The 18,747-nt window shown below is 48.0% G+C and overlaps 1 protein-coding gene and 1 long non-coding RNA gene across 2 annotated transcripts; one reads left to right on the top strand and one right to left on the bottom strand.

Moving 5' to 3' along the window:
* Positions 1–417: 417 nt before the first annotated feature.
* gapdhs (glyceraldehyde-3-phosphate dehydrogenase, spermatogenic) lies at positions 418–18,518 on the bottom strand. Its single transcript, XM_088307540.1, has 11 exons — positions 18,420–18,518; positions 10,078–10,137; positions 3,457–3,553; positions 3,171–3,277; positions 2,124–2,214; positions 1,919–2,037; positions 1,758–1,839; positions 1,475–1,626; positions 1,210–1,372; positions 1,030–1,127; positions 418–908 (listed from the first exon to the last, which is right to left on the bottom strand). The coding sequence occupies exons 2-11, from the start codon at positions 10,104–10,106 to the stop codon at positions 839–841; spliced, it is 1,008 nt and encodes a 335-aa protein (XP_088163666.1). The 5' UTR covers positions 10,107–10,137; positions 18,420–18,518; the 3' UTR covers positions 418–838.
* Positions 4,100–4,636, top strand: LOC148329615 (uncharacterized). Its single transcript, XR_015845715.1, has 2 exons — positions 4,100–4,263; positions 4,357–4,636. It is a non-coding gene; the product is annotated as an uncharacterized LOC148329615 (long non-coding RNA).
* Positions 18,519–18,747: the final 229 nt, after the last annotated feature.

Genomic DNA, 18,747 nt, shown 5'->3' with positions numbered 1-18,747 from the left:
TTGCTGCTCACAAGCCGTGTGACAAGGCTAAAAAAGATAAGCTTTTGGGCAATATGGCAGCACAGAACAACTCTGGACTGAGCGAGGCTATTTGCTGTAATGTTTTATTTCATCAGTGCCATAAGTGACGTCATTAATAAGTGGCGCAAATTATGATATTACAGTCGATCACCGATTTTACATAAAATGCAAAATTTGACATATTTCGATTCAAGTGGTCATATCGGTGTAAAGTCTTAATGATAATGCAGTATATAATAATAACACAGGCAGATTAAAAAAACCTCATTACTCAATAAGTAGATACTAGTCTCAAAAACATTGGATCAGTTTGATTTGTACCTAAGTGACAATGTTATACTGACAATCAGTATCATCTACACATGCATCTGTAACTGAACAGGACAATTAGACAGCTTGAAGGTTTTCAAGTTTTATTTATTTTCTCATTACTCTTTAGAGGAGTTACAGTCACTCTGCATTTCCTCCTTCCACTGGTGAATAAGCATTTGAAACACACCAACATGGAAATGGATTCAGCAGTTAACGACAGTATTGAGCCATAACTACACATCTGCAGGGGTGGTGAGAGGTGCGGACAGGGGCACACAGACACAAATACTGACACCAGCCAATCATCTCATCATTAGGGAAAGACAAGATTAAATCAGAACACTTAACACATCATTTCTGCTTTCTACTTATACAGAAGAAGAGATAAGGGACTGTGATTCTATGACATGGTTATGTTTGGAGCCTGCGTGTAAAAGAGTAGGGAGGGGATAGGGCATGGTTAGGGTGGTCCCTTTCTGGACATACTTTCAGCACAGCCAAGTTTCTACTCATTGCGGTGCATGTATAACAGCAGGTCAACAACACGGTGGCTGTAGCCAAACTCATTATCATACCTGGAGCAGGGTACAAAGAAATGTGAGAATTAGTTCATATAATATATTGTTTTCCGTTTGGAAAATTTTAATTCAAAAGAAGGACAAATACCCCCCCCCCAAAAAAAAAAATCCCACTTACCAGGAAATGAGCTTCACAAAGTTGTCATTGAGGGAGATGCCAGCACCAGCATCAAAGATGGAGGAGTGGGTGTCACCAATGAAGTCAGAGGACACCACCTGCTCAAAACAGTACAGGCAGTCAGTGTCTGCTAATTAAATTGAAGAAAAACATTTCAAACATTAAATATATTTGTGTCACCTGATCCTCAGTGTAACCAAGCACTCCCTTCATGGGCCCTTGGGAGGCCTTCTTGACAGCTTCCTTAATCTGAGCATAAGGTGCAGGCCTGGACAGGCGACATGTCAGGTCCACCACAGACACATCAGCCACAGGCACCCTGAACGCCATGCCTGTCAGTTTACTGGAGACAAATGAAAACCATGACTATATATTACTTTTTTCTGTCTGTTAAGAAAACCCCCTGGAGTGATTCGTGTAATGTGATTATGTTCATGTCCTTTACCCGTTAAGCTCAGGAATGACTTTGCCCACGGCCTTGGCGGCACCAGTGGAGGCTGGAATGATGTTTTGGTGAGCCCCACGGCCATCACGCCAGGCCTTGGCACTGGGACCATCCACTGTCTTCTGAGTGGCTGTGTAAGCATGGACTGTAGTCTACAATGAAAAACAAGATTGAAATTTCAACCGCATCATTAAATTAGTGATAATACCATCAATCCAAGCAGACCGATTTCCAAACAAAATTGTGTTTATTATTGTGGTAGTACAGTTTTACTGTAGCTTACCATGAGGGCCTCCTCAATGCCAAAGTTATCATGAATCACTTTGGCCAGGGGGGCCAGGCAGTTGGTGGTGCAGGAGGCATTGCTGTTAACAAAAACACGTGTTATCTTTGAAGAGGAGTCGTAAATCACATCAGTCACCTGCACACAAACCAACACATTACCTGACAATCTTCATGGTGGAGGAATCGTACTTGTCCTCATTGACGCCCATGACAAACATGGGGGCATCAGGTGAGGGTGCTGACACGACCACACGCTGAGCCCCACCAGTGATGTGAGCCTATGGCCAGGATGGAAAAGCACACATTAGAAACTTTTAAAAACTCAAGACATGTGCATGGATTTACTTGATGTTCATGTACATACTGAAGCCTTTTCAACAGAGAGGAAGACTCCGGTGGACTCCACAACGTACTTGGCACCAGCATCCCCCCACGGGATCTCAGCTGGCTTCATACTAGTCAAATAAAGAGGAAAAGATCATTAATAACTATTGCCTAGTAATGGCTGGCGATTGGCCGGCAACCAGTTCAGGGTGTACTGCCCAAAGATAGCTGGGATAGGCTCCAACGTGCCCGCAACCCTCGTGAGGAGAAGTGGTTCAGATAATGGATGGATGCCTTGTAATGATGGACGAAAAATCTTTTTTTAAAAAGATGTGACACAAGTGGTGAGAAATTTAGAAAGCTTGGCTCAGTGCTCAGACCAACTGTCGCGGAAGTAATCATGGCTTCAATTTCGATTTGCACGATAACATTAACAAGAGCTTTGGATAAAACGCAATGCAGAATTCTAGTTAAGTTGTTTTAAGACAAAGTTTAATCAACACGTTCACATTTTATTTACCGTTGTATTGTCATGCTGAGCAAGCCAATGCTTGTCGGCGGCTCCGCTCACAGCTTCCGAACGCAGCTATTCACTATCATCTTAAATTTATAAATGTATATTTCTTTTCCATTTTTTCTTTGAGTAGTGTTATCTTACATGTGTGTATGTTTCCATAACATTTGTGTGTTATTTGCAGGAAAATTACTCCTGAGGTTGATGCTAATTTTCCATTACTAATGGAATGGGATCCTCCATTGACTTTAGCGACAAAAAAAATGACAATATTGGATTCTTTTTTTGTTTTTTTCATAAATGTCCAACTGTATATGCTGGAAAACCTTGGATTATTACCAACGACAGTACAGAACGTTTGTGGAATGAATAAGTTTGTGTTTGATGTAATTTCTTAATTTGATCAATGATGTCAATGATCGAATGGCAAATTACAACAGATCACCGTTTTTGCATAAAATGATAAATATCTGCCTATTCGATCCAGCTGATTAGATCCGTGTAAAGTCTACTGAACAACAGGAAAGACGTCCTGATAGTAATGAATCATTTTCATTTTATTTCTATGCCTACCACTGGAAGACAGAGATCTCCTTGCCGTCCACGACAAGCTTGCCGTTGTCTTGGCACACCTCACCACAGTATTGGCCATGAGTGGAGTCATACTTGAACATGTAGACCTAAGAAGCAGGCAGAATGATTTTGTTCAGTATGCATATTTTTCATCCGTGGACGCACATTTGAACTAAATGACAAGCACGATAAGGCAAGTACTGCTTAACTAAATATTCTACGCTTTAGCACAGTTCAATATCTTACCCACATGTGCCAAAACACATTTCAGTACATGTCCGCTTACCATGTACTGCAGGTCAATGAAGGGGTCATTTATGGCCACAACCTTGATGCCTTTCTGAAGGCAGGCCCTCAAAACAAGGCGGCCAATACGACCAAAGCTACAAAAAAAGATAGACAGACATTCTTAGTTCTCTTTCACAGTCATCCTTCGGATGTAAAACTACATTCCAAAATATATTTTAAAATACTGTACAGTGTCCTCTCAGTTTTGGTGGGTGGAAGGGTTCATGACCCCTCGCAACATGTGAATATGCGTGAAGTAGAAGTTCATTTTGGCGTGAGTGTGTGTTTGTTATTTACGCCTCTATAAAGTATAAATAATGACCTTGCTAAAAAGATAAAGTAGGTAAAACGGTAGTGCAACAGTAGAGTATGGACTGGAAGAGAGTATCCATTCTCTACACTTGCATCGAATGAACAGTGAATGAAGGTTAAAGTAACTATCAATGAAAGCGCTTTCAGATGGCGTCTTTGCATTTACAGTGAACTGCTGGAGGTGCAACTTTGGACATTACATTCCATATCAATGTACAAAAAAACATTTGTTTTTCTTAATTTAATAGGTAAAAAATACATTATAATCAGCATTGAGTGACATGAAATACTGTTTACTGTGACGGTTCGGGCCGGGGAGGAGGGCGTGGCAGTTCTGTTTGTTACAGGTTCACGATCCACCCAGCCAGGCTCTCCTCCGGAGAAAGTGGGCGTCGGCTCCGGCGCACCTGCAGCTCGTTGCCGGCAATCAGCGCCGGCTTAAGAACCAGCCACGCCAGGAGTCCGACGCCGGATTATCTTGTCACCTCACGTGGTACTGGCTCATGTCTCGTCTTGTTTCCCGTTCGCCTGACTCGCCTTGCTCTCGTGCTTGCTTGACCCCTGCTCTGCCGTCTCCCCCCTCTAGCCGACCTGAACCCGTCTGGTCCCGCTCCGCACGCCAGCGCCTCCGAGATCCCGCCCGGCAAACATCCCGCCAGCGCTCTCCGCTCCGCCGTGCTTCGCGCTACCACGCCAGCCCGACTTCGCCTCCCAACACGTCTCGCTCGACCGCACCCTCGTCCGCGCCACCCGGCACTGGCCCGTCGGCTTCCTTCGACGCTGTCCTGGACGACGCCTGCCTTGCGGTGGACTCTCTCCAGCTCGCATCCCCACTCCAGCCTTCAATAAACCCTGTTTCCCACTCACCTGTCGCTTTCGGGTCCTCCTTCCTTCCCACACGGTTCATAGAACCGCGACAGAATAATCCGGCCAAGTTAATGGACCCCGCGACCACGGACCCCCTGGGCGAAGCGCTTGCCCACCAGGGCAGCGTGCTCGAGCGCCATGATCGAATGCTGCAGGAAGTTCCGGGTTCCCTCCAGGCCATCCAACACCAGCTCTCGCACCTCTCTAACCAGGTGGGTTCACTCGCTCCCCCCTCCAACCTCCCCAGGGACGCGACCCTGGCCCCCCCGGCCGCCGCATTGCATTATGCGGGCGGTCGAGAGCCCCACGTTCCTACTCCCGAACCCTACTCCGGGGACTTGGGCTCGTGTAGCCAATTCTTACTCAGCACTTCCCTGGTTTTCGACCTCCAGCCCCACAGTTACGCTACCGAACGGGCCAGGATCGCTTATACCATCAACTTGCTTCGCGGCCGCGCCGCCAAGTGGGCAACCGCATTGTGGGAGGCGGCGTCTCCTGCGATGTCTACTTACGCGGATTTCAGCCAGGAGTTACGCCGTGTCTTCGACCACCCGGTGCAGGGGCGCGAGGCGTCCCGCCGGCTCCTCTCCCTCCGACAGGGTTCCCGCTCCGCGGCCGATTTCTCGGTGGAATTCCGCATCCTGGCCCACGAGAGCCGTTGGAACGAGCCGGCTCTCCGCGAGGCGTTTCTCAACGGGTTGACCGACGCCCTCAAGGACGAGCTGGCGATCCGAGACGAAACCACGACGCTCGAAGAACTAATCGCCCTGGCCATCAAGGTGGACCATCGGTTGCGGGACCGGCAGGCTGAGCGTTTCCGACGCCCCGCCAGAGTCGCCGCCCGGGCAGCCATTCCCCGACCCGAGGTTCGCTCGCCATCGCCGGTTCAGCTATCCACCGGCGCGGAGGAACCGATGCAGGTAGGAAGAACTACTCTGGACCCTCTGGAGCGCCAGCGCCGTCGGTCCCATCAGCTCTGCCTGTATTGCGGCCTCCCCGGCCACGTCTTGATCCACTGTCCCAGTAACCCAAAAGAGCAGGCTCGTCGTTGAGGGAGAGCCCAACGCCGAGCCTGCTGGTCTCCGCTTCTGGCTCTTCTTCCCGGATGTCCATCTCCGCCCGGCTGCTGGGTCCACACACCCCCCGCTCGGTCACCGCGCTGGTCGACTCGGGGGCCGACGGCAGCTTCTTGGACCTGACCCTTGCCCGCCAGCTCGGCATCACCATGGAACCCATTCTGTCTCCCCGAAGGGTGGTCGCGCTGGACGGACATCTCATCGCCCGGGTCTCCCAACAGACCGCTCCCCTGACCCTCATCGTCTCTGGAAATCACCGGGAGTCCATCAGATTTTTTCTGATTCACTCTCCCCAGGTCCCCCTGGTCTTAGGGTTCCCCTGGCTCCAGACCCACAATCCCACCATCGATTGGAGGAGGTGCGTGCTGACAGGATGGAGTGAGTTCTGCCACTCCCACTGCCTGCGTTCAGCGGATCCGCCCCCTTCCTCTACGCTTCCCCCCCCCCCTCCCCCTGACGTCTCCTCCGTTCCCCCGGACTACCACGACCTGGCGCAGGTCTTCAACAAGGACCTTGCCCGTACCCTCCCCCCCCATCGTCCGTACGACTGCGCCATCGACCTCCTCCCGGGGGCCCCCCTGCCCAACACCCGGCTATACAACATCTCCAGGCCAGAAAAGGAGGCCATGGAGACGTACATCCGGGAGTCACTTGCGACCGGTCTCATCCGCCCCTCGTCTTCTCCTCTGGGCGCGGGCTTCTTTTTCGTAAAAAAGAAGGACGCCTCGCTCCGCCCCTGCATTGACTTCAAACCATTAAACCAAATAACGGTCAAAAACAAGTCTTCGCTCCCCCTCATCGACCCGTCGTTCGAACCCCTATGTGAGGCCCAGATTTTCTCAAAGTTGGACTTACGAAATGCGTACCACCTGGTCCGCATCAGGGAGGGGGACGAGTGGAAGACGGCATTCAACACACCATTGGGGCACTTCGAGTATCTGGTGATGCCTTTCGGACTTACCAACGCCCCCGCCGTCTTCCAGACCCTCATGACGGACGTTTTCCGCGACATGCTCAACCGGTTCGTATTCATATACCTCGACGACATCCTCATATTCTCCCACTCTCTCGCAGATCACCGCCGGCATGTTCGACTGGTCCTCCAGCGCCTCCTGGAGAACCGCCTCTACGTGAAGCCCGAGAAATGCGAGTTCCACGTCCCTTCGGTGCCCTTCCTTGGCTACATCATCGCCAGGGGGCAGCTTCGCCCCGACCCGGCCAAGATCCAGGCCGTGGCGGAGTGGCCCCAGCCCACCACCCGGAAGGAGCTGCAACGTTTTCTCGGATTCGCAAATTTCTACCGCCGTTTCATCCGGGACTACAGTAAGGTCGCCAGTCCACTCACCGCGCTTACGTCCACAGCCACCACATTCCAGTGGACCCCGGCGGCCGCCCAGGCCTTCACCCACCTGAAGAAGGCCTTCACCAGCGCCCCCGTACTCCGGCACCCAGACCCCGCCCTCCAGTTCATCGTGGAGGTGGACGCCTCCGACACCGGGGCGGGGGCCGTCCTCTCCCAGCGGGATCCCGGCACCCAGGTAGTCCATCCGTGTGCCTTCTTTTCCAGGCGCCTATCCCCCGCCGAGCGAAACTACGACGTGGGCAATCGAGAACTCCTCGCGGTGGTATGGGCTCTCCAGGAGTGGCGGCACTGGCTCGAGGGCACCTCGACCCCTTTTTTGGTCTGGACCGACCACAAAAACCTGGCATACCTGCAGTCCGCCAAGAGACTCAACCCCCGCCAGGCACGCTGGAACTTGTTCTTGAGCCGTTTCAATTTTACCCTCTCCTTCCGCCCCGGCTCGAACAATGGGAAGGCGGACGCCCTCTCACGTCAGTTCTCGCCCCCTGCCAGCCCTGACGCTCCGGAGCCCATTCTTCCCGCGGCCTGTCTACTGGGGGCGGCCACCTGGGACATCGAGCAGGTCGTCCGCAACGCTCAGGAGCAGCAACCAGACCCGCGCCCAGTCCCTTCCGACCGCTTGTTCGTTCCCGACACCGTGCGGTCACAGGTACTGCAATGGGGGCACTCATCCACACTCACCTGCCACCCGGGGGTGGCACGCACTCTCCGCTTCCTCCAGCAGCGTTTCTGGTGGCCCCGGATGGCTAAGGATACCCGGGAATTCGTGCGAGCCTGCTCCGTCTGCGCCCGCGGAAAGGCCTCCCACGCGGTCCCCGCCGGCCTCCTCCAGCCCCTGCCGATTCCAAGCCGTCCATGGTCGCACATCGCCCTGGACTTTGTTACCGGTCTCCCTCCGTCCAACGGACACACAGTCATCCTCACCCTGGTCGACAGGTTTTCCAAAAGCGTCCACTACGTCCCCCTGCCCAAGCTGCCCACCGCGCTTGAGACCGCCAAACTCGTCACCCAACACGTTTTCCGACCCCACGGCATCCCGGAGGACATCGTGTCCGACCGGGGCCCCCAGTTCGCTTCACAAGTTTGGCAGGAATTCTGCAAGGCAGTCGGGGCCACCGCCAGTCTCTCCTCGGGCTACCACCCCCAATCCAACGGCCAGACGGAGCGGGCCAACCAGGACCTGGAAGCCGCCCTCCGATGCGTGGTGGCCCGCAACCCGGACTCCTGGAGCGACGCACTACCCTGGGTCGAGTACGCCCATAACTCCCTCTCCACCACGGCCACAGGTATGTCTCCCTTCATGGTCTGTTTCGGTTACCAACCACCTCTCTTCAAGGACCAGGAGCATACCGTGGCCATTCCTTCCGTGGAGGAGCATCTCCGCCGGATCCGGGGGGTGTGGGCCGAAGCGAGGGCCGCCCTCATTCGAACAGCCCAGAGGACCAAGCGACTGGCTGATCGCCGCCGGTCCCCAGCCCCGGACTACGTGCCTGGCCAAATGGTGTGGCTCTCCTCACGCGATCTTCCCCTACAAGTCGAGTCTCGTAAGCTGGCTCCTCGCTTTATCGGTCCCTTTCCCGTCGAAAGAATCATCAACCCATGCTCTGTTCGACTCAAACTTCCCGACTCCCTGAAGATTCACCCCACATTCCATGTCTCCCTCCTCAAACCGGTATCCTCCAGCCCTCTGAGCCCTCCGGCGGCACCCCCCCCACCCCCCATGATAATAGACGACCACCCGGCTTACACGGTGGCAAAAGTCCTGGACGTTCGGCGCCGGGGCCGGGGCTACCAGTACCTGGTGGACTGGGAGGGTTACGGTCCGGAGGAGCGCTCCTGGATCTCCCGAAAACTGTTTTTGACCGACGCCCCCATCAGGGAGTTTTACGCACTTCACCCGGACAAGCCGGGTAGGACGCCAGGAGGCGTCCGTTAGGGGGGGGGGTACTGTGACGGTTCGGGCCGGGGAGGAGGGCGTGGCAGTTCTGTTTGTTACAGGTTCACGATCCACCCAGCCAGGCTCTCCTCCGGAGAAAGTGGGCGTCGGCTCCGGCGCACCTGCAGCTCGTTGCCGGCAATCAGCGCCGGCTTAAGAACCAGCCACGCCAGGAGTCCGACGCCGGATTATCTTGTCACCTCACGTGGTACTGGCTCATGTCTCGTCTTGTTTCCCGTTCGCCTGACTCGCCTTGCTCTCGTGCTTGCTTGACCCCTGCTCTGCCGTCTCCCCCCTCTAGCCGACCTGAACCCGTCTGGTCCCGCTCCGCACGCCAGCGCCTCCGAGATCCCGCCCGGCAAACATCCCGCCAGCGCTCTCCGCTCCGCCGTGCTTCGCGCTACCACGCCAGCCCGACTTCGCCTCCCAACACGTCTCGCTCGACCGCACCCTCGTCCGCGCCACCCGGCACTGGCCCGTCGGCTTCCTTCGACGCTGTCCTGGACGACGCCTGCCTTGCGGTGGACTCTCTCCAGCTCGCATCCCCACTCCAGCCTTCAATAAACCCTGTTTCCCACTCACCTGTCGCTTTCGGGTCCTCCTTCCTTCCCACACGGTTCATAGAACCGCGACAGTTTACTACTTAATATTGTGCAACATTTTTCAGCTAATACCGCCTTTTATGGACATATGTTTATAAAGGCATCTGTTTTAATCTAAAGTGACATCTCGAGTTTTTTGGAAAACAAATCATCCCCTCATTGACTGTTCCAACTGAGAGGGTAGAAAAATAGTAGCAAGAAAACACACAAAAAAGCAAGGTCAAACTGCCATTGATGAAGTTGAAATGGAAATGAAAACCAGGAATAGTGTGAACGCCGCAATAACTAAATCGCAAAGTAGCAACGGAACACTGGAACAAAATTCTCAGAGGAGCGATAAATAATGCTATCCGAACACATTCTGATGACATTGGCAAGAATTCTATTGTCATAGCAACTGCAGGAAGCATGAAACATTATCCAACCTCATCATCCTTACATCAAACATGTGTTTCTAACGTACCCATTGATTCCAACACGGAGATCTGTCATGATTGCTGCTTCTTGGTGGGTATTTGGTTACCTGGAATGAAGAATAAAAGCAACATGAGAAGCCATGTTAAGAAAAAACTTGTTATGGAACAAATTCGGGGGCAGGGTGGGGGGCAAAAACCCTTGTGAAATGCATATACACATTATGTTATGCAACAGCCTATGAAAGCAATTTGAGCACAAGGTGATATGTATTCAGTAAGTTGAATGTGAGGGAGTGTTTGAGTGCAGGGTAGGGAAATACAGGTTCTGACTGGACCGCGAGCTTTGGTATTGTGTCATGCACTGACATGTTTAGAAAACAGTGGCGACGATGACAAGGCAGGGAGAAATGCAGGCAAAGTGGTTGCAATAGAACACTGTGATCAGATCAGACACGTTGGTTGGCATCCATTTAGCCATGTGATCCTCCTTCCCCATGGCTCTACTTGTTTTTTTTCGCATCCTTTCATTTGTGCTGAGTGTGATCAATCATGGTAGAGGCATATTGACGCCACGTCCTGTGTTTAGTTACGCCTTTGTCATTCCACTTTAATAGATGCCATTTGTTGTTCATTCAATACACAGTGAATGTGTTACTAGACTTGCGCTCCATTAGAAAACGGGATCATTTAAAAATGCAGATTTTTGCCTTTCAGTCTCTCTCAAGCAGCAGCATTCACAAGGTGTATTAGCCTTGTGAGCTCAGGTAACCAAAGGCACTGCAGGGTGTCCTTGACACTGCTTGGATGTCATTTTGGACCGCTATAATCTTCTTAACTGTTGTGTGGCTACAAGTGTGTGTCACTTATGTAAGTCAAGCTGGTAAACTCATTATGGGTACACTTCAAATAAAGAGATGGGAATAAAACATACTTTAACAATATTTTGTGATACTCAAAATGATGGTTGAAAACTAACATTAAGGTCACTCGTGAGCAGGAGCGGGGTGAAACGTACATCCTTCCTGTTTGATCTGGTTCAATTGAAACCTCCTGTCCACCATTTTGTGTTGTGTGGCTCTCTCTAATAAACAAGGAAGCCATTGATTGTAGTTGGATACTCTTCTTTCTTTTCTACATCATCTTTTGTGTGGTTACAAAACTCAGCAATCACCTCCATTGTCTTGATGTTTCCTTCCTCGCTGGCCCTGCCTAAGCTTTCCCAAAATGGCTAATTTGCTGATAAGTGAAACACATTTGTGACCGAGCATATCAAAATTTCTTAACGGCAGCCATATTTTAGAACTGAGGTTTTGGCTTAATGAAAAGGGCATGAGCTCAATTCACGACGCAACTCAGAACATTATCATTACTCATTACATCATTACCACAGATAAGAATAGATAGAGACTATACATTCCTCAAAATTCAGTTTAATATAGATTTAAATTGCTTAAAATATGCATCGATGTAGGAAAGAAAAAAGAATCGATTAGTACCACCATTATTATAGCCGCGCTCACATGTCTCCGCTAGAAACAAATGACTTGATTTGACACAAGGGCCGCCAAGATTAGTGAACTAATCATGACAATGTTGACAATCAAAACAGTCAACTTGCAACTTGGATGAATACGCCAACACTGTACATCATATATTTCTTTCTGCGAAGACATGTGTCCCAACTAAGACCTTCCACTCATTCAGCAATAACAAGCCATGGTTCACTGCCAAACTCAGCCAAGTTAGAAAAGCAAACGAGGCTGCCTTTAGAAGCGGAGACAGTGCACTGCACAAACGGGCCTTAAACCAGCTGACAAAGCAAATTAACATTGCAAAGAGAAGCTATGCAGAAAGGCTGAGAAACCAGTTTTCGGTTAACGACTCTGCGTCCGTGTGCAATGGCCTAAATCAGTTACTAACTACATGCTAATATCCTCCTAACCAGTGAAGAGACTGGCTGACGATCTAAACATGTTCTACTGCAGATTTGAAATGGACATCTACACCACCACCACCACAACCAGCAACGACCACATTCATACAACAGACTCCTCCCCCAGCCCTAGAGATCCATGAACAGGACGTAAAACGGCTCTTCAAGCAGCAGAAAATCGAGAAGGCGCCGGGGCGGGATCGGTTGTCAACCTCCTCCCATAGAGTCTGCGCTGACCAGCTGGCTCCTGTCTTCATTTAGATCCCTGAAGCTGCTTCAAACAGTCTACCATTATCCCAGTCCCCAAGAAACCTTCATAATTAGAGCCGAATGACTACAGGCCTGTCGCTCTTACATCTGTGGTCAATGAAGTCCTTCGAACGCCTTGTGTTGGACCATCTAAAGAACATCACCGGACCCCTATTGGAATCCTGTGGCTTGCCTACCGGGCTAACAGCACGCAGCCAACATGGGGCTGCATTGCATCTTGGAGCACCTTAACGGCACAGGGACCTCTGCGAGGATCCCGTTTGTGGACTTTAGCTCTGTGTTCAATACCATCATCCCGGAACTCCTCTCCTCCAAGCTTCTCCAGCTCAACGTGTTTGCCTATGGGTCCCCAGCTTCATGACACAACAGGTGAGGTTGGGGGTGACAACCTCAGCAACACGCACTACCAACACTGGGGCCCCTCATGGATGTTTCCTCTCTCCGCTGCTCTTCTCCCTCTACACGAAGGACTGCACCTCAACGCACCCAGCTGTCACACTGCTGAAGTTCGCAGACGACACCACAGTCATCGGCCTCATCAAAGACGGTGACGAGTCTGCGTACCGACAGGAAGTGGAGCAGCTGGCCTACTGGTGCAGCCAAAACAATCTGGAGCTAAAAACGCTCAAGACTGTTGAGATCATTGCAGACTTCAAAAAACATCCTTCGCTACTGCTGCCCCTTACATTGTCCAATTGCCCTGGGTCAAATTGTCGAGACCTTCAAGTTCCTGAGAATTCCAGTCTCTCTGTACCTGAAAAGGGAAGCCAACATCAACTCCATCCTGAAAAAGGCCCGGCAAAGGATGGACCTCTTGAGGCTGCTGAGGAAGCATGGCCTGCCACCGGAGCTGTTGAGACAGTTCTACACGGCAGTCACAAATCAGTTCCGTGTTCCTCCATCACAGTCTGGTTCAGTGCCACCACAAAAAACGGACAGTTAGGACTGCGGAAAAATCATTGGTACTCCTCTACCCACACTTGAGGCCTTGCACACTTCAAGAACTAAGACAAGAGCTCATAAAATTCTCCTGGACCCACCACCTCTTCCAGCTCCTCCCCACTGGTAGGCACTATCGAACCATGCACACCAAAACCAAAAGACATTCAAACAAAAATCATTTTAGCCTTAGCCTTGTACATACTTGAACAGCTGTTGTTAATCAATATTCCCTAGCACTGAACTTTAAAGCACGCAAGGACCTTCTGTATAATTGCACACACAAAGTTGCACTACATGTTCTGCTATTGGACACTCAATAAATGTGGCAATGATTATCTGCATCATCTGCACAATTGGCATAGTATTGTAAGTATTGCACCTCTGATCAAAGTCAAAACTGCCATTTACACCTCAAATTCAATCAAATAACCAACAGACTGACCGATCCTGCATTCAGGACACGCTCTCTCACATTGGCATGCACACATTACATCAGGCAGGGCACAGAGGCTGCATTGTGCCTGGCAGGCTAGTCAAGTCAAATGTTGTGAACAGCAACTTACAATCTGATGGCACTCATTAAATGTAGAGGGGGAGGCAGACACTGATTCTCTAAAGGTCTTGAAGCCAAACAAATATGGTACTTTACTCCTGCAATTACAGAACATTCCATCACCTTTTCTTCTCTGTTCCTCATCTGTCACTGTTTCTCATATCTGTTTCATCATTTTAATGCTTCAGTATTTGTTCCTTTTTGACCGTTCTTTGTAAGGCATGTTCACTTCACTTTGGCGCACATTGCCCTCCTTCTGAGCTGTGACCCATTTATTGGTGAGGAAAATGGGGGAGAGTTGGAGGGGCCACGGCTGGGAAAAGGGGTTTATGCCAAACAACACTCCATTTTCAGTGGTATGAAACAACCGGGGCAATCGGAAGGAGCTCCAATTATTTTGTCGGATACCAAAAGCCACAACTTTTCCTACCCCTAGTCTCTCTGGTCTATTCAAAGTTTCATTTGCTTTCTTTTACCTCTGCCACATACTTATATATATCCCAAAAGTACTTTTCCATTCCAGTAAGCTAACTGGCTGTCGGCCATGAGGAAGAAACAATTAGGACACATTTTCACTTGCGCCGCACTTCCCTGAGAAACAAAGCAACGACTTTGGTGACAAATCTACACTGTCCATAACAACTGCTGCCTGGTTTCCATTTGTAGCAAATGTCGCCTTGCTGCAACATTCCTGTCCGACACCACACAGGCACGCACACAGACTGCACACTCAACAATTTTTACACTTCCAGCGGACGGCGATGAACAATTGACACGTCTGCTCTTTGTGTCAGTGGCATGCTGGATCAGCAACTATCAAAAAGACCTAGTTGTTGGGATTTTTGCCTTGTCACACACGTTTGGTTTGACAAGGTTTATATAAGGTCCCGACTGTGAGTTGATCATCTTAATGAGAACCCGTTGGTTATGTGTCTTTTTTGTGTTCTAATTTCCTGTAATTTATATTACATCATATGGAAAGCGCTTTGTTACAGCTCCAGCCTGTTGTGAAATGCGCTATATAAATAAATGTGTATTGTATTGTGTATGGATTTTTTTTTTTAGGCCGATGACAATTTTTGGCAGAAAAAAAATACCAATTACTGATCAATTGAGCGAATAATTTAAGTATATAATATATTAAATATTTTTCCTTAATGCATTTAAATTTGGGATATGCAAAAAACAATTCACTCAACTGTTGGGATATTCAATGCTAAGATTCAATAAAGAGTTTTCAAAGTTCAGAATCAATTTTCATGATTTTTCAAAAATCAAAGTTGAAGCTTCTAGTTTCCTCCATCAGATGGCAGCGCGCAGCCAATTTGTTGTGGTGCGTCAGTGGGTTTAAGCATATGGCAGAGTCACACGACGTCATCTGAATGAGCCATTGCCTGAGCCGCGAAGCCGGAACAAAACAAAGTTATGAATATTATACTTTGAAAAAACAATGTATCATTTGGGAAAAATAACAATAACTGATACTGAATCACAAATTGCAGTATAATCAATAATCATGACATAAATCTAATCGTCACACAAGTATTGTGATTTGAATAGATTTCAATGTTCATAAATTATACGCACACAGTGCATCATTATGCACTGACCTGGTCCCTATTCCCCGTGTACAGCGGGTTTCAACTGTAACGATATTGCTAGGTCTGACGCAAAGCCTTTTTGGGTGGTGGCTCGACAATGAACCAAATTGCGGTGGCCCTGCCAAAGTCAGCTGAAGTCCGGATTCAAAACAATACTTGATTAATACTTAATTAATAATTAATTTCATTAATTGTAATAAAAAGATGTATTCATATTGAAGATCTCTGAAGTTGGATTTTTACCTCTGTGTTCAGACTGTACCGACACGATTTCTAACACATAATTAATTTAAAAATTAAGTAAGTAAAATAAAACAAATATCTATCGAGTAGCAAAAAAAACACCCAATCAAACTATGTGGTTGGACAAATTCTTTTCAAGGCGAGCGCAAAAAGTTATATTGAGTAGGTCATTTAGGATCAGGAATACAGTAATCCCTCATTTGTTGTGGTTAATGGGAACCAGAACCCCCCGCGAAAGTTGAAAAACCACAAAGTAGAGGTCGACTTTTTTAAATTATTATTTTTCTTCAAAATTGTTTTTTAATTGGGGGGGATTTATGCCTCTAGTATGCCCCCGGCATGGTTCCCGATCTTCTAAATACTTGTTAGACAACAAATTTAACTTTAAAAATGAAGACTAAATGCCACGCTGCAGGTAGTGGGAAGAACGTGATCTACAAGCCTGGCAGCAGACAATTAGAACGTTCACTAATAACTACGGTAAAGTTTTAATTTTTATCCTAAAATTGGTTTACCTTAACTAGAATCTCATGGTACATTTTAGCAACCCTGGTGGATTAATGCACTTTTAAACCCCCAAAGAAGAAGCACTGTAGCCAGAAGTGATCATGATTAATCACATTTATTGTAATGACAATAAAGATAAAGATGTCCTTTATTAGTCCCACAATGGGGAAATTTGAGAAAATTGAAATCACAATTAATCAAAGGACTATTTTTTGGGGTGGTACAAAACAAAAAATATGGAGAAATGCGAAACAATATTTAAACAAATCAAATTCATTTTATTGTTGCAACATTTAAATAAATGATTTTGAACTCAAGTATACACACTATAATATTATACATTGCAAAATGAGTACTATTTTTACAGGGTCATATATGATATATACTCTATACCATAATCCACTAACATGGAGGGCATGGTAACAGTTTGCCATATCATCTTTAAGGTCTCCTTACAGACTTGTTACGTAGACCTGTTATGCATATTTGGTTCCCAGAATACATTGCGTGGCACAACGCTTTTAATAAATGAAGTTCTAAGGATGTTAATGTCGGTCATATGCATGCTTGTAGTTGAATAGTAGTGGTTGAAAGTGCGTCACATTTTACATGCACTTTTGATAATCGGTTGGGACCAACGTCGGATGCCGTTCCTGAAACTGCCCACACATTTTTTTAATCAAGGTTTGGGACCAGCAGTGGATTTGCATCGTTTCTTGGCAAATGCACATAAGTCAAATTTTTAGAATTAGGACAACAAGACTGTCGAATTAAAACGCAACACATTAATGTACAAATCAGCACACGCAGTGCATGAATGCGCAAGCACATGAATAAATTAAAGGTGAGCAGTCAGCCAGCATAGGATTCAATAGCAGACATATCAGGTGATGACTCTGCAGAGGCAGTGCGGGAAGGCAAATGCTGCTGCCATTGAAGAATGCCACTAGAATGCAGTTTTTGGAAATGAGAGATTAAATAACTATGTATGACATGTTAAAAAAATATTAAGTATTGCATATCAACATAAACATAAACGGTTTTATTTTATTAGCATTTAAAATGAGTTTTCTCTTCTCTTCTTCATCAGTGCTAGCAAATAAAGATCATATAGAATGTGTCTATTTTTCAACTAACAACTTGGACTGGAAATAGTCATACAAGACTGCAGGCATGTGATGATGGACTTCAGTCACGCCTGTGGTATGGATTTAGTGTAGTTAGCCCATCTCAACCAATTCTGAGATATGGCAATACATTATCAGCAGATCTGCACCGTAACAGCAGCTGCAGGCCTGCATCAACCTTCCCCAGATGGAGCGGTGACCTTCAGCGGTAAGACATGTATGGCCTTAACATGGCTGCTTATGTACACCGCACCAATCCGATCACAGTAGACTCACATCAGACGTAGCTATATTATTGGAATAAACCATTCAAGCGGGTATGAACACAACGATAGTGGAAAGGAATATGGAGCTTTTGCGTTGAAGTTCGAAACACAAAAATAAGGCGTGTTGCGGGTTGTTCATTTATTCGACGTTCACGGGTATTACATAATATCAAAAAACAGCTCCTGTTACTACAACACTTTGTAAAACGCGCGTGCACAAGCATCCGACGGCGCGAGACGCCAGACTACATTAGCTATTTCAGGGCATTTCGCTGCAATAAATGTAAATGCACTATGTTGAGGCTGGGAGGTTACGTAACGCGGACGCCAGGTCACTTCCGCAAAGATGCAGCAAAAGGCGCTGCTGCTGTCACGTAGCAAAGCTGCTCCTGCATCAGGCGCATGCGCTCCTATTTTACCCTATCACATTCATAAAAACGACTCTTACCGATGAAACTACAAAATCAGTTTTGAATATCAAAAACAAACATTGAAAATCAAATGATGCAACAACGCATGGATTACACAAGTAGCCTGGCGCCATAACCGCATCCCCTCCCATCCACGGGTTTATCCTCCATTCCAGAAGGAAGTCAGCCTTAATTACGTCAAGAGGAATACGAAATTTAACGCTTGTAATATCACCGAATCATCATCTGGCCCCAGTATTAATTGATCACGATGTAATGATGGTATGCAGCTTCCGTGATCCTAAAAACTGCGTCGACCACCGACATATGACGTCGTCGTCGTCTCATCTTCAAAGGCCTTAAACTGCAATGTAGCCTGACTGAAAAAAGCAAGCTTTTGAACCTGCGTGGATTATCTTCACCATGACGTTAAAACCACGTTTTCAAATCGCCCAAAATTAGACAAACGTTGTCAGATTTACATTGCGTGCTGGTTAGGGTGAAAGAAGTAAGGGCTAAAGCAGGCTTACAGCTTACCTCGACGACTGATGCTTCCTTAAACGTGAGTGCGCAACCCACAGAACCGCCTTCCGTTTTTATACATGACACGTGACTCACTGAGCCGTGTTTCCCTGGCGACGTGACGTCACGCCATCCTTTGCTGTCGGCGTCCATTCTGAACGAGGCTCCGCACACGGCCGCTCTTTGCCGTCCGCCATAGTAACGAACCGTCAGCTTCGCGTATTTTATACCAGTCGATTCAGGAATGGTTGGAAGAGAAACTGTGAAACGGAAGTTCTCAAGCACAAATACAACAAATACAGAAATGCTACAATGATGCTCACAACGTTAGTCGTGTTGAATT

This window comes from Idiotropiscis lumnitzeri, chromosome 10 (assembly GCF_059441095.1).
Source record: "Idiotropiscis lumnitzeri isolate Australia: NSW breed Sydney's pygmy pipehorse chromosome 10, RoL_Ilum_1.0, whole genome shotgun sequence".
Taxonomy (NCBI): Eukaryota; Metazoa; Chordata; class Actinopteri; order Syngnathiformes; family Syngnathidae; genus Idiotropiscis; species Idiotropiscis lumnitzeri.
This window is presented reverse-complemented; position numbering and strand designations above follow the sequence as displayed.

Bases quoted from the DNA above. Each gene is read 5' to 3' on its own strand.
- gapdhs (XM_088307540.1), bottom strand. From the start codon at position 10,106: ATGACAGATCTCCGTGTTGGAATCAATGG. The intron at 2,215-3,170 runs GTAGGCATAGAA...TTATTTGACTAG, and splicing joins GAGATCTCTGTCTTCCAGTG to TATGAAGCCAGCTGAGATCC. The intron at 1,128-1,209 runs GTGACACAAATA...TGTTTTGAGCAG, and splicing joins TTGGTTACACTGAGGATCAG to GTGGTGTCCTCTGACTTCAT.